At 48.6% G+C, this 20,444-nt stretch overlaps 1 protein-coding gene across 1 annotated transcript in view; it reads left to right on the top strand.

Annotated features, from left to right (window-relative positions):
* Positions 1 to 20,444, top strand: part of LOC147663180 (uncharacterized) — a 58,774-nt gene that overhangs the window by 11,155 nt on the left and 27,175 nt on the right. The window contains exon 2 of the mRNA XM_086950613.1: positions 7,826 to 7,942. Within this exon, the coding sequence (XP_086806739.1) occupies positions 7,831 to 7,942 (112 nt within the window). The 5' untranslated portion in view covers positions 7,826 to 7,830. The remainder of the gene's footprint in view (positions 1 to 7,825; positions 7,943 to 20,444) is intronic.

Here is a 20,444-nt window from a genome sequence, read left to right on the forward strand (position 1 = left end):
GCGAGTCCTCTCTCCCCCTCTCGTGCGAGTCCTCTCTCCCCCTCTCGTGCGAGTCCTCTCTCCCCCTCTCGTGCGAGTCCTCTCTCCCCCTCTCGTGCGAGTCCTCTCTCCCCCTCTCGTGCGAGTCCTCTCTCCCTCTCGTGCGAGTCCTCTCTCCCTCTCGTGCGAGTCCTCTCTCCCTCTCGTGCGAGTCCTCTCTCCCTCTCGTGCGAGTCCTCTCTCCCTCTCGTGCGAGTCCTCTCTCCCTCTCGTGCGAGTCCTCTCTCCCTCTCGTGCGAGTCCTCTCCCCCTCTCGTGCAAGTCCTCTCTCGTGCGAGTCCTCTCTCCCTCTCGTGCGAGTCCTCTCTCCCTCTCTCCCTCTCTTGCGAGTCCTCTCTCCCTCTCTTGCGAGTCCTCTCTCCCTCTCTTGCGAGTCCTCTCTCCCTCTCTTGCGAGTCCTCTCTCCCTCTCTTGCGAGTCCTCTCTCCCTCTCTTGCGAGTCCTCTCTCCCTCTCTTGCGAGTCCTCTCTCCCTCTCTTGCGAGTCCTCTCTCCCTCTCTTGCGAGTCCTCTCTCCCTCTTGCGCGCGCTCGCGCGTGCTCTCTCGCTCTCTTGAGCTCGCTCTCTCTTGAGCTCGCTCTCTCTCTTGAGCTCGCTCTCTCTCTTGAGCTCGCTCTCTCTCTCTTGCGCTCTCTTTGTTGCTGCGCGCATGATTGCGATGCTTCGCAGTACGATCTGTTTTTAATCACTTTGCCTGGATATTTAAACTGCGCTGCTTTCAGCGCGCTCTGATAACGCTTACCTGTTTGTTCTCCCGCCAGCGCCCCGGTCCCTGGCGAACAGCTGCAGTCTCCATCCCCATTGGCCTGAGGGGGTCACGTGGGCAGTGACACTGAAGCCCAGCCCTATTTAGTACTGAAGTTGCGCCAAAGTCCAGTCCGTCTGCGCCGGGGGCCTGGCAGAACTGAGCCCACCGGCCTCTCCCCAGGAGGAGAGCCCATCTCCGACGACGAGACTTCGCATCCCGAGCCCGCATAGATCCCTGAGTTGGATGATCTGCCCGAGTTGGCGCAGTGGCGTCACGAGGGGGGCCCCTCTCGAGAGGAGTTCTGCCTGGAGCAAGCCACTTGCCCTTCCCTGGACGAACCCCGGCGACAGGCCGCGTGTTCTGGGAGAATGGCCTCCTGTACAGTGAACAGAAGTCTGCGGAGCTAGGGTCGGCCCGAGTGCTGGTAGTACCCCTACGCTTCCGAGACTTCCTCCTGGGCCTGGCCCACGATGTACCCCTGGCGGGACACTTGGGCCAGGACAAGACCTATGACCGCCTAGTTACGCATTTCTATTGGCCCAAGATGGACGCAAATGTAGATGCCCACTGCAAGTCCTGTCCCACGTGCCAGGCTAGTTGGAAAAGTGGAGGCACACGCAAGGCTCCCCTCCAACCCTTCCCAGTCGTCAGTACCCCCTTTGAGCGGGTCGGGATCGACATAATAGGGCCCCCTGGACCCTAGAACCTCCCAAGGTCACCGATTCATCTTAGTCCTGGTGGATCACGCCACCCGGTACCCTGAGGCCATTCCCCTCCGCACCGTCACTGCCCCCGTGGTGGGCCGGGCGCTGATGGGGATTTTCTCCCGAGTAGGTTTTCCCTGCGAGGTTGTGAGTGACCGCGGCACAAACTTCATCTCGAAATACATGATGCCCCTGTGGCAACAATGTGGAGTGTCCTACAAATTCACTACCCCGTATCATCCCCAAGGAAATGGCCTAGTGGAACGGTTTAACTGGACACTGAAGGGGATGATCATGGGCCTAGAAGAGCCACTCCGGCGCAAATGGGACGTCCTCCTTCCCTGCCTCTTGTTCGCATACCGGGAGGTCCCCCAGAAGTCCCTGGGGTTCAGTCCATTTGAGCTGCTGTACGGGCACCCAGTCCGGGGGCCCCTCAGCCTGGTCAAGGAGGGATGGGAAACGGCCCCGCGGGAACCTCCTCCCGATGTGTTCCGCTACATCCTCACCCTCCGAAATCAGACACGGAAATTCCGAACGCTGGCTGAAGCCAATCTCGAAGCCAGTCAGGAGGAAATGAAGCGCTGGTACGACCAGAATGCCACTCTGGTCGAGTTTCAACCGGGCCAGCAGGTCTGGGTGATGTCCCCAGTGAAACCCTGCGCCCTCCAAGACAAATGGACCGGGCCCTTTAGGGTCGTGGAGAGAAAAAACCAAGTGACCTACTTGGTGGACGTCCAGTCCCCTCGGAACCCCCTTCGGGTCCTCCACGTGAACCGCCTCAAGCCTCACTGTGTGCGGACGGAGTTGAGCTTGCTCTTGGCCACCAACACGGGGGCGGAAGAGGAAACTGAGCCTCTTCCTGATCTCCTGTGTGCCAAAGAGAAAGATGGCTCCGTAGACGGAGTGAGACTTTCTCCCTCCCTCACTCCTCAGCAGCGTGAGGACTGCTGCCAGCTCTTGGGGCAGTTCTCAGATTTGTTCTCCTTAGTCCCCAGAATCACCGACTGGTGTGTCCACAACTTGGACACCGGAGACAGCTCGCTGGTGCGACACCGAGCCTACAGAGTGCCTGACCGAGTCCGGACCTGCATCCAGGCCGAAGTCTCGAATGCTCACCCTAGGAGTGGTCGAGCCCTCCGACAGCCCCTGGGCCAACCCAGTGGTGCTGGTCTCGAAAGCCACGGCCCCTGGAGCTGTCCCCGAACTTCGGTTCTGCGTGGACTACCGGCGGCTCAACTGAGTCACCCGAGTGGCCCCCCCCCCCCCATTCCACACGCAGACGAGCTCATCGACCGCCTGGAGTCTGCTCGCTACCGGAGTACATTCGACCTGACCTGCGGCTACTGGCAAATTGCGCTCACAGAGGGAGCCAAGGAGCGGTCCGCCTTCTCCATCCCGGATGGGCACTATCTCTTCCGAGTGATGCCGTTCGGGATGAAAAACGCACCGGCCACTTTTCAGAGACTGGTGAACCGAGTACTGGCCGGGTTGGAAGAGTTCAGCGCCATATATCTGGACGATATTGCGGTGTTCAGTTCGCAGTCGAGTGATTACCTCCGGAGGGTATTGCTAGCCCTGCGCCAGGCAGGCTTGACGGTGAAAGCCAGCAAGTGCCAGATTGGGCAGAGGTCAGTGACCTACCTAGGCCACCAGGTCGGAAGCGGGCAGGTCGCCCCTCTCCAGCCCAAGATCGATGCCATCCTGGCCTGGGAACCACCCACCACCCAAACCGAGGTCCGAGCCTTCCTGGGCCTCACCGGCTACTACCGGAGGTTCATGAAGAATTACGGCAGCATAGTGGGTCCCCTCAGAGTTGACATCCAAAAGGCAGCCCAAGCGCGTGCACTGGACCCCCTCCTGCCAAGAGGCGTTCGACGCCTTAAAGATGGCCATGTCTACTGCCCCCGTGCTCCAAGCCCCGGACCACTCCAAGGAGTTGTGGTCCAGACCGACGCCTCCGAGCATGGCATCGGGGCGGTACTGTCCCAGCTCAATGAGGAAGGTATAGATCAAAGTTCGCGGGTCCCTCTACTGGGAGGGGAACAATCCAGTGCACAACAAATGGACCGTAGTCTTATTCCATAAACATCATAAGTCTATATATATGATTTCATAGTTTTTAATCTTCACGTTGTGAATATTCTCATATATTCATATTCAAAGTTGCAACAGAAACCAAAAACGTGTCACTGCACAGTTTTAAATCAACCATTGTAATCCTCAAAAAGATCCCGATGCATTTCGGGCCAGAGCCCTTTGTCAAGGGATTACTTGAAAGAGGTTTACGAGGTGCCTCGCGGCGTGCCTACGGAACAGTGATACAGCTGCTGTATCACTGTTCCGTAGGCACGCCGCGAGGCACCTCGTAAACCTCTTTCAAGTAATCCCTTGACAAAGGGCTCTGGCCCGAAATGCATCGGGATCTTTTTGAGGATTACAATGGTTGATTTAAAACTGTGCAGTGACACGTTTTTGGTTTCTGTTGCAACTTTGAATATGAATATATGAGAATATTCACAACGTGAAGATTAAAAACTATGAAATCATATATATAGACTTATGATGTTTATGGAATAAGAATTCGGTCCATTTGTTGTGCACTGGATTGTTCCCCTCCCAGTAGGGGGACCCTCGAACTTTGTTGCTTATGCTCACACTGCCTGGCCAGACAGTGTCTCAATCCGGTTGCACACTACAATCCATTACTATACGCAACTTCAAGTAACTTAACGCTGTGCGAGCTCCCACTCATTTTGAAGGTATAGATCAGCCAGTGGCCTTCATCAGCAGAATGTTACTGCCCCGAGAACAGAGATGGAGCACCATTGAACGAGAAGCGTTCGCAGTAGTCTGGGCCCTCAAACTCCGACCCTACCTATTTGGAACCAACTTCCGAGTGCAGACAGATCATCGACCCTTACGGTGGCTCATGCAGATGAGAGCGGAGAACCCCAAACTGCTGCGATGGTCAATCTCCCTCCAGGGGATGGACTTCACAGTAGAGCATCGCCCTGGTACCGACCACGCCAACGCTGACGGCCTCTCCAGGTTCTTCCGCCTCAGCGAGGAGAATCCCCAAGAGGATGGATAGTTCTCCCTGACTTTCAGCTGGGGGGGACGCGTGTTGGACCCAGCCTCGTGGCGTGGTCCTCCCTGATCCATACAGCTCCCCATGACCCTGATCAACCCAATCCTTCCCGCCATGACCCACATCCCCGACACTGGCCTCCCCGTCCTCGCCCCCATTTTCCTGGTAACCAATGCCAAGGCCCATGTCCCAGCACGTAAGATGGCCGCCCCAGCCCAACCTCGGCGCCATACCCAGCCAGGGGGTAGAGCGCTCCCTGTGAGTGAGAGAGAGAGTAGTTAATCACACCTTCCACCTCCCCTCGAGAGATGAGATCGATCACTCATCCGGCCTCCCTGAGGGCTGGCTCCAGGCCTGCTGAGTGTCTGGGATCCCTCCAGACCTAACTTGAAAGGATGAAAGGAGCCGCCGAGGCGGAACCCCCAACAACCAGCCGCCAGGTGCTAAGACCTCCGCCTGCAAGGACTCCGGACATCAAAGGAAGGGAGTCCTATATCAAGGGTGGCTCTGGGACGATCAAGTGAGTTGTATCCTGGACTACACGAGCCCTGCTGACGCTGTCGCGGCTCCTTTGCAATCGAAGAGACTATCGAGCCCTGCTGAGCTCGTTCTTCGGATTGCAGGAGAGCCGCGACGATCTGAGCCCTGCTGACGCTGTCGCGGCTACCCTGCAACCTTGAGAAACCATGAGCCCTGTTGATCTGATCGCGGCTCCCCAAGACCGTAAAAACTGCAATATCCTAACTTGAGCCCTGATGATTCGATCGCGGCTCAGACTATTCTGGTCCGGCTGGACCCAAGATCGCCCCGCATCCCCCAGTTCGAGGATTGAGAACTGTGCGCCGGATACTTTGAACCTTGAGACTATCCCGCTACCCTACCCCTATCGAGACTCTTTGAGCCCTTGCTCACTTGTGTATAAGATACTGCGGATCATAAAGATCCATCTTTACGTGAAGCTATAAAGAATATGTTCTCTTAAATCCTACGGTGTGGTGTCCCTTTGTGAAGTGGTGCTAGCGCAGCGTGTACGTTTTAGATTCGGGATCCTCCCCCTGAGGGTCTCCCGCCAGGGCTCGGCTGTGTTCCTTAGGAGAGGTGGGTCACAGGGTGGTCAGGTGCCAAGTCTGTCCTCCCCTGGGATCGCCCTTCTCTCGCCCCCCCCTCTCTCGCCCCCCCCCCTCTCTCGCCCCCCCCTCTCTCGCCCCCCCCTCTCTCGCCCCCCCTCTCTCGCCCCCCCTCTCTCGCCCCCCCCTCTCTCCCCCCCCTCTCTCGCCCCCCCCTCTCTCGCCCTCCCCTCTCTCGCCCTCCCCTCTCTCGCCCTCCCCTCTCTCGCCCTCCCCTCTCTCGCCCTCCCCCTCTCTCGCCCTCCCCTCTCTCGCCCCCCCTCTCTCGCCCCCCCTCTCTCGCCCCCCCTCTCTCGCCCCCCCTCTCTCGCCCCCTCTCTCGCCCCCCCCTCTCTCGCCCCCCTCTCTCGCCCCCCTCTCTCGCCCCCCTCTCTCGCCCCCCCTCTCTCGCCCCCCTCTCTCGCCCCCCTCTCTCGCCCCCCTCTCTCGCCCCCCTCTCTCGCCCCCCTCTCTCGCCCCCCTCTCTCGCCCCCCTCTCTCGCCCCCCCTCTCTCGCCCCCCCTCTCTCTCGCCCCCCTCTCTCGCCCCCCTCTCTCGCCCCCTCTCTCTCTCTCGCCCCCTCTCTCTCGCCCCCTCTCTCTCGCCCCCTCTCTCTCGCCCCCTCTCTCTCGCCCCCTCTCTCTCGCCCCCTCTCTCTCGCCCCCTCTCTCTCGCCCCCTCTCTCTCGCCCCCTCTCTCTCGCCCCCTCTCTCTCGCCCCCTCTCTCTCGCCCCCTCTCTCGCCCCCTCTCTCGCCCCCCTCTCTCGCCCCCCTCTCTCGCCCCCCTCTCTCGCCCCCCTCTCTCGCCCCCCTCTCTCGCCCCCCTCTCTCGCCCCCCTCTCTCGCCCCCCTCTCTCGCCCCCTCTCTCGCGCCCCCTCTCTCTCGCCCCCTCTCTCTCGCCCCCCTCTCTCTCGCCCCCTCTCTCTCGCCCCCCTCTCTCTCGCCCCCTCTCTCTCGCCCCCCTCTCTCGCCCCCTCTCTCTCGCCCCCTCTCTCTCGCCCCCCTCTCTCTCGCCCCTCTCTCTCGCCCCCTCTCTCTCGCCCCCTCTCTCTCGCCCCCTCTCTCTCGCCCCCCTCTCTCGCCCCCCTCTCTCGCCCCCCTCTCTCGCCCCCTCTCTCGCCCCCTCTCTCGCCCCCCTCTCTCGCCCCCCTCTCTCGCCCCCCTCTCTCGCCCCCCCTCTCTCGCCCCCCCTCTCTCGCCCCCCCCTCTCTCGCCCCCCCTCTCTCTCGCCCCCCCTCTCTCTCGCCCCCCCTCTCCTCGCCCCCCCTCTCTCTCGCCCCCCTCTCTCTCTCGCCCCCCTCTCTCTCTCGCCCCCTCTCTCTCTCTCGCCCCCTCTCTCTCTCGCCCCCCCTCTCTCTCTCGCCCCCCTCTCTCTCTCGCCCACCTCTCTCTCTCGCCCCCCTCTCTCTCTCGCCCCCCTCTCTCTCTCGCCCCCCTCTCTCTCTCGCCCCCCCTCTCTCTCTCGCCCCCCCCTCTCTCTCGCCCCCCCCTCTCTCTCGCCCCCCCCCCTCTCTCTCGCCCCCCCCCCTCTCTCTCGCCCCCCCCCCTCTCTCTCCCCCCCCCTCCCTCTCTCGCCCCCCCCCCTCTCTCTCGCCCCCCACTTTCTGCCCCGCCCCCTACTCCCTTTGGGCGTTATTTGTTTTTAAACTGCAAATGGAGCTTACCTGGGGTTGGGGTGGAGGGGGGGGGGCAGATGGGGGTGGTTTCTGTTTTGTTTTTCTCATTAAAAAAGTTTCCCATTTAGTTGCTTGTGAGACTACACGGAACCCTCAGGTAGCCTCCCAGCTTTATATTATAAACCCGCCCACCCTCCCTGACTTCTGGATGGGCAAATATATCTCCCAGCAAGCTGTTCACACCTTTTCCTGCTGTGTTGCTTCTCCTGTCTGTAGTATTCCCTGAGCCAACTTTCCAGCTCCAACTTGCCGAGGTTCTCCTCTGATACTTTGCTGCCTTTGTATATTGTACTTTTTGCAATTGCTTGTTGCTTTGACAATCTTTAACATCCGTTTTAATGGATGAGGGTGCTCTGTCACTTGACTGCTCAGAGTTCATATTGAAGTTTCAAAAGATGCTTTATCACAGGACTGATGGTAATCTGCAAACCTGTGTAAATAATGCTTATTTCTTTTTGTGACAGAAGGAATGTCCAAAGAGAAGTACGATCCCCCCGATCCACGAAGAATATACACCATCATGTCCTCTGAAGATGCAGCAAATGGGAAGAAATCACACTGGGCAGAGTTAGAAATAAGTGGTAAGTTCAAACTAAGGGAAGACGTTAAAAAAACAAAACAAAAAAAATAAATTTGTGTATATATGTGTATATGTATATATATCATTTTTTTTATTTTTTTTTTATGTAATTGGACATATGAATGAGCAGCATATGAAAGTGAATTATTTCATGGGAACTGTGACCATGAAGTCTCGACAGACAGGCAGTTCTGTTCATTGGTTAGAAAAATGGTGATTTTAAAAAAAAACATTTTTTTTTTAATTGTGAGAAGATCTAGCACCCTAAAAAGGCCTAGCTTTTCTGGATTTTCCCCAGACATTTCCTTTTCTTCAGGTGTTTCACTGTTGTGACTGGCACACACCACTAGTTTTTGTGTTGTATGCCAGAAAATAGGGGTGGAGGGTGATATTGCCTAATATCTTCATTGTCCTGGTCGCTGTACAAAGATGCATACAAATGGACACAGGATAAATGCACAGTAGTCAGGCAGGAAGGACTTATATATTCACAAGTTCTTTTGCTGTAAACTGCATTTGTAATCTCTCCTTGGTAGCAAGATTTAATCAAGTTCTCCATGAAGAGTTTAGGACATCCTGAAACTTCATAAGCAGTGGGAGACCCATGACATTTTAGAAACCACTAAGTAGCCATCAAACCAGTCAACAGCAGTGTGGCTTTGACAGTTTATTTCCATTACATTTGATATTGATGAAGAATAAGTTCCTAATCAGGAGCCTAGGACATCTTGGTATTGAAAGCGCAGAAGTGAATGAATGATGATGCATCCGGATAATGTGTGGTCCTCCACTGTCTATAATTGCATTACTAATGATCACCAAGCAGCTAAGATATCTGTTACAGAGATACAATTGGATGTGCACTTTATGCATTCATCACATTTTGGGCATTTACCACATCTCCCTACAATGGCCAAATAGGGTAAGGATAAGAGGTTGGTTTATGAATCCTGAGTGAATGCGGTGCACTTAATAGAAATATTTATTCCTTCATAAATTGAGCAAGCCATTGGAAAATGTTTGAAGTAGTGAGCCACTACGACAGGCTAGAATGCCTTATAGTTGATTAGAATGTCAACTAGAATTTGTAAAAACTTTATAATCCATAGTCTTCAGCACCACTGCATCAAAGCTCGAATGAAATGAAGCCTGACCACCAACTTGAAGAACTTAAAATTATCTATTTATTTAGGAGTTTTATACAGCGCAAGCTAGACCCTAAGGTATACAGCATAGGTGGTAAAGAAATCGCAGAAGAAAACAGTAGTATACATATTGACTCTAGGTGAGTCTAAAGTCTCGGCTCAGCGTATGCATTGTACAGCAAATCATCATTATCACACAAGAGAGACAAAACCAAAAAGAAACCGTAGAATACTTGTTGAATTTTGTAGAGTCAAACGCATCATATCAGCTATAGAATACAATATGAAACATAGACAGAGCACAGCACAAATATGTATGTGACTGACTATTCACAGTCAGCAGAAATATTTAATACACAAAAGAGCACATAAACACTTTATCCAGCAAGCGATCTTCACCACAGTGGTTAGGTTGTTTATAACATTGGTACAACCAAAGCAGACACGTGTTTCGTCTCCATTCGCGACTTTTTCAAGGCTGTTAAACAAGATCATATAGTGTAATTTCAATTCTAGTGGAAAGATCCGCAAAACACAATATTGTACCTTTTTTTTCTCCATTGTGCTCCTTAAAAGGTGTCCCTAACCTAACTTTCCTAAAGGCTCTCACTGTGTGCTCACCTCGAATAGTTGCTCTCCAGTCCACAAAGTATGAGAGTTTAAAGGAGTGTTCTGTGATAGTCTGCGTTATAATGTCGCGTCCTCCCGGCGTTATGTTCACGTGTGTAGCCCAATGAGTGTAAGAATACACTTCCGGGTTGCCGTCTCCATTTTAGAAGTTTGTGGGTGATTTTTTTTGTATATTGTAGCGTAAAAATACCGAGCATCCACAATATAAAGAATCTTGGGTCTTGATAAAAACGCAGGCCATTTAAGCCTACAGTAAGTGAATGTCTATTTCAAAGTATAAAGTTTAAGAGTATAAGGATATTAACGTGTTCCAAACGGTTAGTAGCCCAAGTAGGTTAGTATAAGGGACGGAGAGAGTGTGAGGCAGCAGAAAAAGTTGAATGGTGATTATGTGAACATTGCATCAAAAATTTAAGATCCGTTGTGTGGTTCCACAATACTGTTTCTCGAAAGATATATACCATATTATACGGACATAATCAACAGTCCCATGTATTAAATAGCCATGAAGGAAAACACAACATGTACGTTTTTTACAATTAGTAGCAGTTCTTATATCCAGTGAAGGGATGTGAAAAGCGTCATTTTTCAATGCTTATTAGAGCGATCCTTTTATCCAGTGAAAAGAAATGTACAACATAATTATTAAGTGTCTATTAGAATAAGCAACATTTGAACCTTCCTAGTTCTCTTAATAATGTGCACTTTTATATTTTTCTCTTGCATTTCTCCAGTTCTGTAAGTATTTTGTTCTCTCTTCATTCTTAACAATTATAGAAAGTAAGAAACACTGTAATCGCGTTATTCCAGTATCGTTATCTCATGTCATACCTAATGTGAATTCAGACATAAAAAATGGTTTCTATGGATGGCCCCCCATGTCATATCTTACATATCATAGGAATAGGCCTTCTTTTTGCAAAAAAGGCATACAGTGGTGCAGGTTGTGGTATCAATCCTTTAGAAAAACAATCATCTCTTTGTCAAAATTGAGCCAATTTTCGACTGCTCGTAGTTTGCATAACTATAGGGCTTCCAATTTACAGACTATGTACTTTATCACCCCCTCTGGGGTTGTTTAATACAGATTCTATTCCAAGAAACTTCAGATGTAATAGTTCCGCTGCGCCATGTTTCTCATTGAAATGTACAGCTAGGGGATAGCTGGCATTACCATTTCTAATGGCCCGTATATGCTCCTGTATACGTTCTTTAACTGTTCTAATCGTGCTTCCTACGTAAAACTTTTGACAGACACATATTATACAATGGACAAAAAATGTAGTATTGCAATTCATGAAAGACTTAATTTTGTATTGAATCAATGAATTGTACCTAAATGTCTTGATTTTTCCACACTGAGTGTGGACAAACAGAACAGTGGCCACATTTATAAAAGCCATCTAGTGGCCCACCTAGCCATGTTAGACCTCTCAGGTTTTTTAGGATTATAGAAACTAGGACTTAACCTATTGCGTAGAGTTGGACCACGTCTGTATACAATAGTAGGTTTTGCCCCTATTACTTCCTGAATGTCTGTAGACTCTTAATATGTGCCAATGTTGTTTGAATATGTTGTATAGTTTGTGACTGTATGTGTTATGTTGTTACCATCACTACTTTGGTCTTATGGGCACTTCCTCTTTTGTGCTTCTTCTTGGGTATATGTGCAAGTAGTTCTCCACGATCTAAATGTTGTGCCTTTTTTTTTTCCGCTTTATTGAGGATCGTATTTTCTCACCCCATGGATTCAAACCTCCTTAGTGTGTTATTCATTTCCTGTTTGAAAATACTATCTTCACTAGTGTCGTCCCACCCTAGTTAGCTCTCCGAAGGGGATAGAATTGACTTGTGATATGGGATATGCTGTCCCAGCATGTAGCACTGCGTTACAAGAGGTCTCCTTTCTATGTAGGGCCGACATTATTTAATTCTCTTTGATGTAAAATCTTACATCTAAAAAATTGCTTCAAGTTTGTCATGTACATGTGTAAAGCGAATGTTATATGTATTTGAATTTAAAAAGGAGCAGAATTGTTCCAATTGCATAGCATCTCCTGTCCAAATTAACAAAACGTTGTCTATATACCGACCCCAGTATATAGCATGATTGATTAGGTGTTCAGGACATCGGGACCATACCTAAAATTTCTCCAGGCATCTTACAAAAAGGTTCGCATATGCTGGAGAAAATTTAGAACCCATGGCCACTCCTTGGTGTTTAAACCAGGATCCATTGTGCGAAAACACATTATTCTCTAGAACTAGAGTGACCATCTCCAGAAGCATAGGTGTGTGCTCCCATAGAGAGGCATCCCTTTTAGAAAGATAGTATTTTACAGCCTCAAGGCCCTCCAGAGTTGGAATGGACGTGTATAAGGAGCTGATGGACTGAGGACTGTAGTTCCGTTACTCTTGACAAGTAAAGCCATGTAGTTGATTTAATAGGTCTTTTGTATCCAATATGAATGAGGGTAGGTTTTTTACATAAGGCTGGAGGAACTGGTCCATGTATTCTTAAATGTGTTTGGTGGGGGACCTGAATAGTCTGAGATCCCAGAGTCTAGTGGTGATCTACACAAAGTCTCGAGGAGAGACCGATTCGGGGAGGGGGGCAAGGAAAGAGTCAGAAGGAGGGTGAGGTAAAAGTCTTAATATTAAGGTGGCTGAGGGTGTCAGTGGACAGGATTCTGCATTCTATCTATTTGGACGGGAACCGTTGAGGAAGAGGTCTTTAAGCTGCCTTTTGAATTGCACAAAGGAGGGGTTGGTCCTGACATGGACTAGGGTGGAGTTCCAAATTTTCCGCCCATTTCCAGAGAAGGGCCGAAGTTTTTTTGTATGTGGGTTTTTGGGGGGTTGAGGAGCAGTGGTGGTTCTCCTGGGGCTCTGTGTTAGGCCGGCTTTCTTGAGTTTCGCGGCTGAGTAGACCGGTTTCTCAGTGTACATAGCTCTGTGCGTGAGGAAAGCAGTTCTGAAATTGGCACACAATTTGAGTGGGAGCCATTTTAGCTCCCTGAGTGCTGGTGAAATGTGCTCAAATTTCTTCACTCCGGTGACCATTCTGGCTGCTTCATTTAGAGTTGATCTAAGGGGAACTAGGCGAGAGTTATCTGTTATTGTGATTGTTGCAATCCCGTAGTCCAACCGGGACAGCACCCGGGATTGAGTGGCTTGCTTGAGATCAGTTTGATTTTTGGTAAGCAGTTTAAGCTTGAGGAAGGCACTCTTAGCAGAGTTCTTGACGTGTAAGGCCTTGTCTAGTTTTGGGTCAAGAGTGAACCCTAGTGATTTTACGGAGTTGGTCAGGGTGAGATTGCAGTTCAGCGCATCAATAGCTTTTAGCCATTCTGAGACTTGGGGGTGTTGCTCCTTATTTGAGATGAGTAGGATTTCCGTCTTGTCTTGGTTGAGTTTCAGGTGGTTGAGGGTTAGCCAGAGTTGACCTTCACTTAAAGTGTTGTTTAGTCTTTGAATGTCTTCCTTGGAGGAGGATTCGAGATAGATTTGGGTGTCGTCTGCAAAAAGGTGTTAGGGGATGTTGGTTTTTTAAGGAATAGAGGTGAGTGGTTCCATGTAGATGTTGAAAAGTTGTGGAGAGAGCAATCATTCTTGTGATGCCCATCTGCTGACTGGGTGTACATCTGACAAGAAGTTATCGACTTTTATTCTTTGTGTGCGGTTCCGTAGAAAGGAGGTGAACCACTGTAGTACCACCTAGTCTATGACATTCAGGATCACTGTCTCTGTGCTGCAACCTTTTCTGAAGCCGGATTTGTGTGTGGGTTGTTGGAGTTCATGCGTTGGGTGAGTTGGAGGAGAACACACCTTTCCAAGATTTTAGCTAGGAGAGGAAGATTGGAGACTGGTCTGAAGTTAAGATCGTTTGTGTTAAAACCATTGCACAAGTCAGATAAACACATGCAGAAAAGACTACCCTTTGGAGAGTAACTCAGCACAAAGGATGCATGGGGAGTCTGACACACACTAGAAATTAAGGAAGAACTGGAGAGTTTCTTACACCGTATCAAAGGCTAAATGTCAATAATATGAACAATTCTCATGTAAACAATATGTCAATAATAGCAATGTTTCGGATATTGGTTAACACATTTACAAAGTGGCTAAAAACTTGACCAACTTTGCCTATAATTGCATTTTCTTTGGTAGAATTCGATTACGAGAGACCTAGCAGAAAAGAAACACTGCCAAGCAAGAGGGAGCAGTAAACTGCTCTAAATAATACTGCCTTAGGCGACTAACTACAGTGGTAACCGACGTAGTGCTAGAAACCTGTACAAGCATAAATTAAAGGTATCCTTCAGGAACCTGCGCAAACTGTAATAGATGGAGCATGTAGTTTATTTTCATACTACCAGGGGGAAAAAAATTGTTTAATTTCCCCTCTTTAAAGTTTGCTCCATCGCACCGACGCTAAACAAAATGTTACAAGGCAGTAAAAATTCCCATAAATTACTTTACAGATAGCATTGTTTTGTCTGTTTACCCGAATCCTTAAAGGTGAACCCTTGTGTATTATGTGGTAATATGAAAAAGATATGGTGATTGATCTAATACATTTTGAAAAGCAATTAGAAGGCAGTGCAGAAAAGGAAGGGGTTGTAAGATTTTTCTTTGAATGTTACGGCAATTTGAGTACTGAATAGCAGGAAGTCTCAGTATTTATACTTGTCTGAATAAGCATTAATTTTCCTTTGAAGATATGTCACCAAATGCAAGGCACTTAGCCCAGACCGGAGATATGCTTATCCAAAATGTACACTAGTGTGCTTTCAGTGGTCTGATGCGTAGAACTCTTTCTTGTGCAGGAATATGAAACTGTGAGGCAAGATTTAGATTTGTGAAATTCTGACCTACTTTGTTTTTTTTTTTTTTTTTTTTTTTACCTGAAGACGTGTCCTATTTTGATTTGGACAAATAAGTGCAGCCTACCACAACCAATCCCAGTGAAGCACACTCCTAATCCCCGATCCCCTTTGTTGAATGGCTATTGTGCAACAATGTTGAATGCTTCTCTCACCAGGGCCATGGAAAACTGAATCCACCACTTCTACCATGTTACATATAAAAAGGGTGCAGAGTGCTGTCACAATGATAACGTGTCCTACATGATTATCAAGTGTTGATAAAGAACTAAATGAAGCAGGAGTAGACTGCCTTTCATAAATCTGTGCAGAGTAGAGGAGAAAAACAATATGTTGCAAGTCAGGGAAGGAAAACATTAATTAATGGGTACTGCTACCAGTGCATCACCAGAGTCTGGAAGTGTGGGAAGAAATGCATGATGCTATGTGTAGGCATCATGTTTGGGCCAGGCCACAGGAAGCAGCTTTGAGAAGGGGTGGCTATTTACAGCTGTGTGCGTGTCCTCTGGATAGTGTAGGTAGGACACAAATATTGCCCAGTGTATTTGTATGCTTCTTTTGGAGTGACCTCAGCAATGCAGTGCCAGCACACCCTTTTCAGGCTGTACTAACTGATCCACGATGTGTAATGCAACCACCCTCCCCACCACCACATGCTACTGTGTCTGTTCCTATTTTTAGGTCTCGCCTATGCAGCGCGCAAGCCCTGCTTAGAGGGACCTCTTGGCATTGCTCAGGACTTTTGTCAAACTGGTGCATGTTTTGCACGGTTATCTATTGCCACTCGTGCACGTTTGGCATTTCCCTTGCGAGCAGCAGCGCCATCTGTTAGCAATTATCGCGCCTGCCGCTGCTTGCTCCTGTAAGGTAAACGTGCACGAGTGGCAATAGACCACTGTTGGTGCATGGCTGCGTGTCGCTTAAACTATTGCGACCGCGGGCCATTCTTGTATTTGTTTATTTGTTTTTCGGGTGCAAGCAGCAGCACGTATGCTGCTTGCGCTCCTTTATCTTTGTTTTAATGGTTACACGGCGCTGCTTGTTTTGTTCAAAATTGCAAGGCGCATTCTTCTTTGGCAGGTTTACAGTCCAGCAATTTTTACAGCATGTGCTATATTCCTCTGCAATCAGAATCCACAATACTGCAGTAGAAATTGTTTTTGGGAAAGTTTTCCTATGCAAAGTTATTGGCGCATGATGAAGTGGTGCTTTTAAGAAATTATCATAAGCGGGTGCTTCAGACATTTCGCGCACATTAACACGAAGCACACTCTGCTGCCTGCAGGAATCAGGCGTGTTTACGTCTCGTCTGTTCAGAATAACATGCTTTGGGGTCAACTAAGGCGGCTGCGCCTTTGTTTTCTTATGCCCTGCTTGCCAGTAAGGTAAACTACTACAGGAGTGTGACTTATAAACCACGCTGGGATCTGGGTAGGAGGGTAGAATAAGCAAACAATATCCCAACAGGTGTTAATATAGAGACAATTAAGCATGTATGCTACAAGCATTACTAGTACAGAAATAAGGAGACTTAAATCATTTTAGTTTATGTTCATTTGCGTTATATAATTTAACAAAGAAAGGGAATACAGTTATAGCACCACTGTCCAAAAAGGACCCGAATTGCACTTGGTCCTCGGTATGTGCAAGTGACTTAGGTGGCGACGCAAGTGACAATTGTGGACAGCGTGAACGGCGCAAAGAGTGAGAGTGCGTAGACTATTTACAGTGAGTTTAGATGGACAATGTGGCTCATGGGTGATTCAAATTACAAGAGTCAATGATTTTAGGATAGCTCTTCAAATGAGCCGCTGTGGTAGCTGCGCAATGTATTGCGCTGTGTAGTCGACGACGTTTCGATCCTCTTCAATCGGGATTGTATAGTTTGGTTAGTGCTGGTGATTTGGCGGGTTCGGGGTAAAATGAATGTTATCCCGAATGAAGACCCCTTGTCCTCTGAGGGAAGTAAAACCTCATCAAAATCCTCTTCAAAAAGTCCTCAGAAAAGGCCCAGAGATGCTTCTCCAGGTCTTTCAATGCAGCAACCTTAAAAGAAGACGCAAAAATAGTCTTCAGAGGCTCCAAAGCTTAAAGATTTGCCTGCCAGGGAACCTTCTCCCCTTCAGGCGTCAAAAAAACCAGCTCCAGACCCTCTAACTCCATCGCCAAGGGTGAAACACTTTCAAGAAGCCTTCCTCCGCTCCGTTGATGACCACCTTGTCGGCGACTACCTTGGCAATGACTAAATCTCCTCAGAATGCCATTGGAGTGACTTTGTTGACGACAGTTTCGACTCCGTCTCGTTGGCGTTTCTATTGTCGACTATGTCATTATCGACAGCATGTACCCCTTTGTCGTCGACGATCCAGATCAAGAAATCCTCGACGACCACTGCGTCGACTACTTTCTCAACGATGACCTCTATGACTAGTCGTCGTCGTCTATGACGCACACGTCGACGAAGAGTGTACCATAGACAACCATCCTGTCGACGACCGCTTCGACAAAGAGAAGTCCCTCATGGACAGTAGTGTCTATTACAACCATCGACGATATCTCCTCGTCGAATACGTCTATACCGTCGACTGCCTCATCGACACCTACTACAGGAATGAAAATTACATATTTTCATCATAAAATTACAAAACGAATGCCGTTGCGCTTTCTTACGTCACCCAGTGGGTTTCAACCATTGCCCCCTTGTACCTTTTGGACGAGGATGAGGATTCGGATGAGGATAGTATGTTTAGGGCTGCAAGAAGTCCTTCTGAACTTAATGGTAAGTATCAGTAAGACTCTGATTATGACGATCAAGACATGGATCAAGAGTATTATCATGATGTATCATCAGTAACAGAAAATGGGTTGTCTTCCTTCAGCCTTGGTCTCTGACCTGCAATTTATGATCTCTGATTACAGGGAGAGGTTTCCTACCTCTGCACAGTCTCCTGCTCCAGTTTTGTCGCCGCCACAGAGCACAAGTCTCACCTTCACCACCTATTACCATTGAGGTTCTGATGCTACCTCTTCCATCTTCGGATGATGACGAACAGGAAGAGGGTGAGATTCAAGAAACGCAGTCACACCATGACGAATGAGACGACTGTTATTCCTCTTCCAGCATCGCCTTTGCCTCTTTATGCGGACTCTCCTCTAGAAGATGTAGGAGGTTTCCATAATATCCTGGAGAGAGCAGCACAGTGGTTCAAATTGCCAATGCCCTCTCACCAGCAAGACTGTTTCCTTTATGATTTCAAGGAACCTTACAAGAAATCTGTTAGTTCTACGCCTATCGTAGACTATATTTGGGATCAGGTCATCAAAATAATGCAAAATCCTTCGACAGTGCCTCCAGTCCTACCACGATTGGACAAGAAATACAGGGATGCAGACGACGCTCCAGCCTGCCTCATTAGGCATCCAAAGCCTGATTCAGTGATTACTCAGTCAGCTCAGCGCAAATCAAAACCCCCCTCTGCCCCACTTTCAGTACCCCCGGATAAAGAGGGCAGACGTTTGGACAACATTGGGAAACTATTTTCCTCTGTCAGCGCTTACAGTGCGAGCGTCCAACTCATTAGCGCTGTTACAACAGGCAAATGTGGTCAGATATTGCACCATACTTGGAGTCCTTGCCATAAGATTCTAAAGACTAAGCAAGAAAGGTGCTTCTAGAGGGTGAAAGATCAGCATCTGAAATTATAGACTGTGCTATGGACATCGCATCCACTGGTTTCCGCCAACTGGCTGAGGCGGCAGTTTTGAGGCGCTAAGGATTGCTTAAGGCTACGACATTATGGCCTGAAATTTAAACAAAAATCCTTTATGCCTTATAACGGGCAACTCCTTTTTGGTACCCATATTGATGAGGCCCTCGAAGGTATTAAAGATACGCAAGTAATTCTTTGTTTGGTTAGTTAAAACCCTTACAATATAGAATATTCCACAATATTTAAAACCAGCTTTTAGTGCTACAATAAAAAGCAAAAAAGAAAGTATAAAGTCTGTGTGGCCGAGAATCTGTCGTAAATTTGTTCGGAGCACAAGATTGTCTTTAATAACAGTTCTTAAGTCAAAATGGAGGTCGGGCCTATGACAATAGGCCTCGTTTTTTCACAAAACTGTCCAGGAATTTAACTGATCTGCAAATCAGTTGTGGATCCGCTGTACATAGGATTTGGACTATCGCAGTCCGGCAGGTGCGTACTCCTTGCTCATTGAGCTTATCCTTTAGCCAATGCCGCCGACCTTGATACATGGCTGGACAGATGCAAACTATATGAATAATGTTTTGTTTGCCTGCACCACAAAGGTCGCATTCTGTTGTTTCTTGTGGTCTCCATTTTGGCTGGTTTAATCTCGTGGGAAGATTGCCCAGCCTTAAATGGAGAAATTTACGTTTGATGAACAACGAGAATGCAATGTCTAGGTAAGCTGCTGGTGTGGGCTTTATGTACGATTTGATAGTCATCCAAGCGTGGGTTCGGGTGCTGAAAGTTATTTTGTCGTTGAGGAACGAAGATTTCTTAGCGATCCTCTTAACCACCTGATTAAATGAAGAAACCAGCAATTTTGTTTCCCACAATGTTCCCAGTTCAGTTGTATCTTGTGAGAATTTTAGGTACTTTGCATACTCTGAGTTCGGTCTTGTGTGGATTGCTTCCCACAATGCCCCATTTATTTTGTTCTCCTTATTCCTCCAAACGTTGTACCAGAATTTGATGGCCTCATACTTTTTCAGTATTACTTGGGATTGTAATCCGAATTCAAGTCTTACTTGCGCTGGTGAAGAACTGTTCGGTGTGAAAAAAAAACGTTTATAGACTTTGGTTTGTATTTTGTCTACGAGAGTTGCGCTTTTCCCATGGTGTAGTACACTCCTGTATGCTATTGTGGGTAATTTTGCTTTCATTGCGGTTAGCAAGGGGGAGACAAGAGGACCTTTTTAGCTCAGTCGCCAAGCTAGTGAAGGCATGCAGTAAGGTGAACCCCTTTTTTTCCATGTCCTTAAAGTGCACTTGGAAGTTAAGGCGCTTGTCTAGATGTACCCCCAAGTATTTATAGCTATTTACTGCTTCCAGCTGGTCATTGTTTATTCGGAAGGTTGGTGGAGTTTTGTGTTGCCGCGTTATGAGCGTTATCTTTGTTTTCCGGATGTTTATTGTTAGCCGATTCTTTTTTGTGTAATCGGACATGTCATGCAACAGGCGTTGAAGGCCAATTCTTGTCTGGCTCAGCAATACCACGTCATCCGCATACGATAAATGCGTTACACGGAGATGACCTAACTGGGGAGGATGTGCATTGACCTTGTCTAAGCTTTCTGCCAGATCACCCATAAATAGATTAAATAAGTGCGGGCCAAGACACAGCCTTACTTTAGGCCATCAACAGTATTGATCTTCCGGGTCAAACAATGCCCATTGTCGATTTTTACCTGCATCCAAGTGTCAGTGTACAGGCAATGATGAGCAAGAGAATTGAGTCCGGTAGGCCCTGATGTTTTAGTTTTGCCCATAGCATTTGCCTGTTGACGCGGTCAAAGGCCGCCTTAAAGTCCACAAACCAGGTGTAAAGCTCTTGGCAGTTCTGTAGGCTTTTCTCTGCGATCAGGCATAGGGCCATAGCATTCGCCATTGTTCCCATGCCACGGCGAAACCCAGTCTGTTTCAGTGGTATTTTGTTATTCATTTCTGACCATTGAGCCAGGTCTGCTAATATCATTGACGCATAGTATTTAGCTGCGGCGTCAATGAGGGCGATTAGACGGTAGTTATTTGGGTCTTTACGGTCTTCGCCTTTGTAGATTGGGGTTATGATCGTCCCCCTCCAGCTCTCTGGG

This window comes from Lissotriton vulgaris, unplaced genomic scaffold (genome assembly GCF_964263255.1).
Source record: "Lissotriton vulgaris unplaced genomic scaffold, aLisVul1.2 SCAFFOLD_1333, whole genome shotgun sequence".
In the NCBI taxonomy this organism is placed as follows: Eukaryota; Metazoa; Chordata; class Amphibia; order Caudata; family Salamandridae; genus Lissotriton; species Lissotriton vulgaris.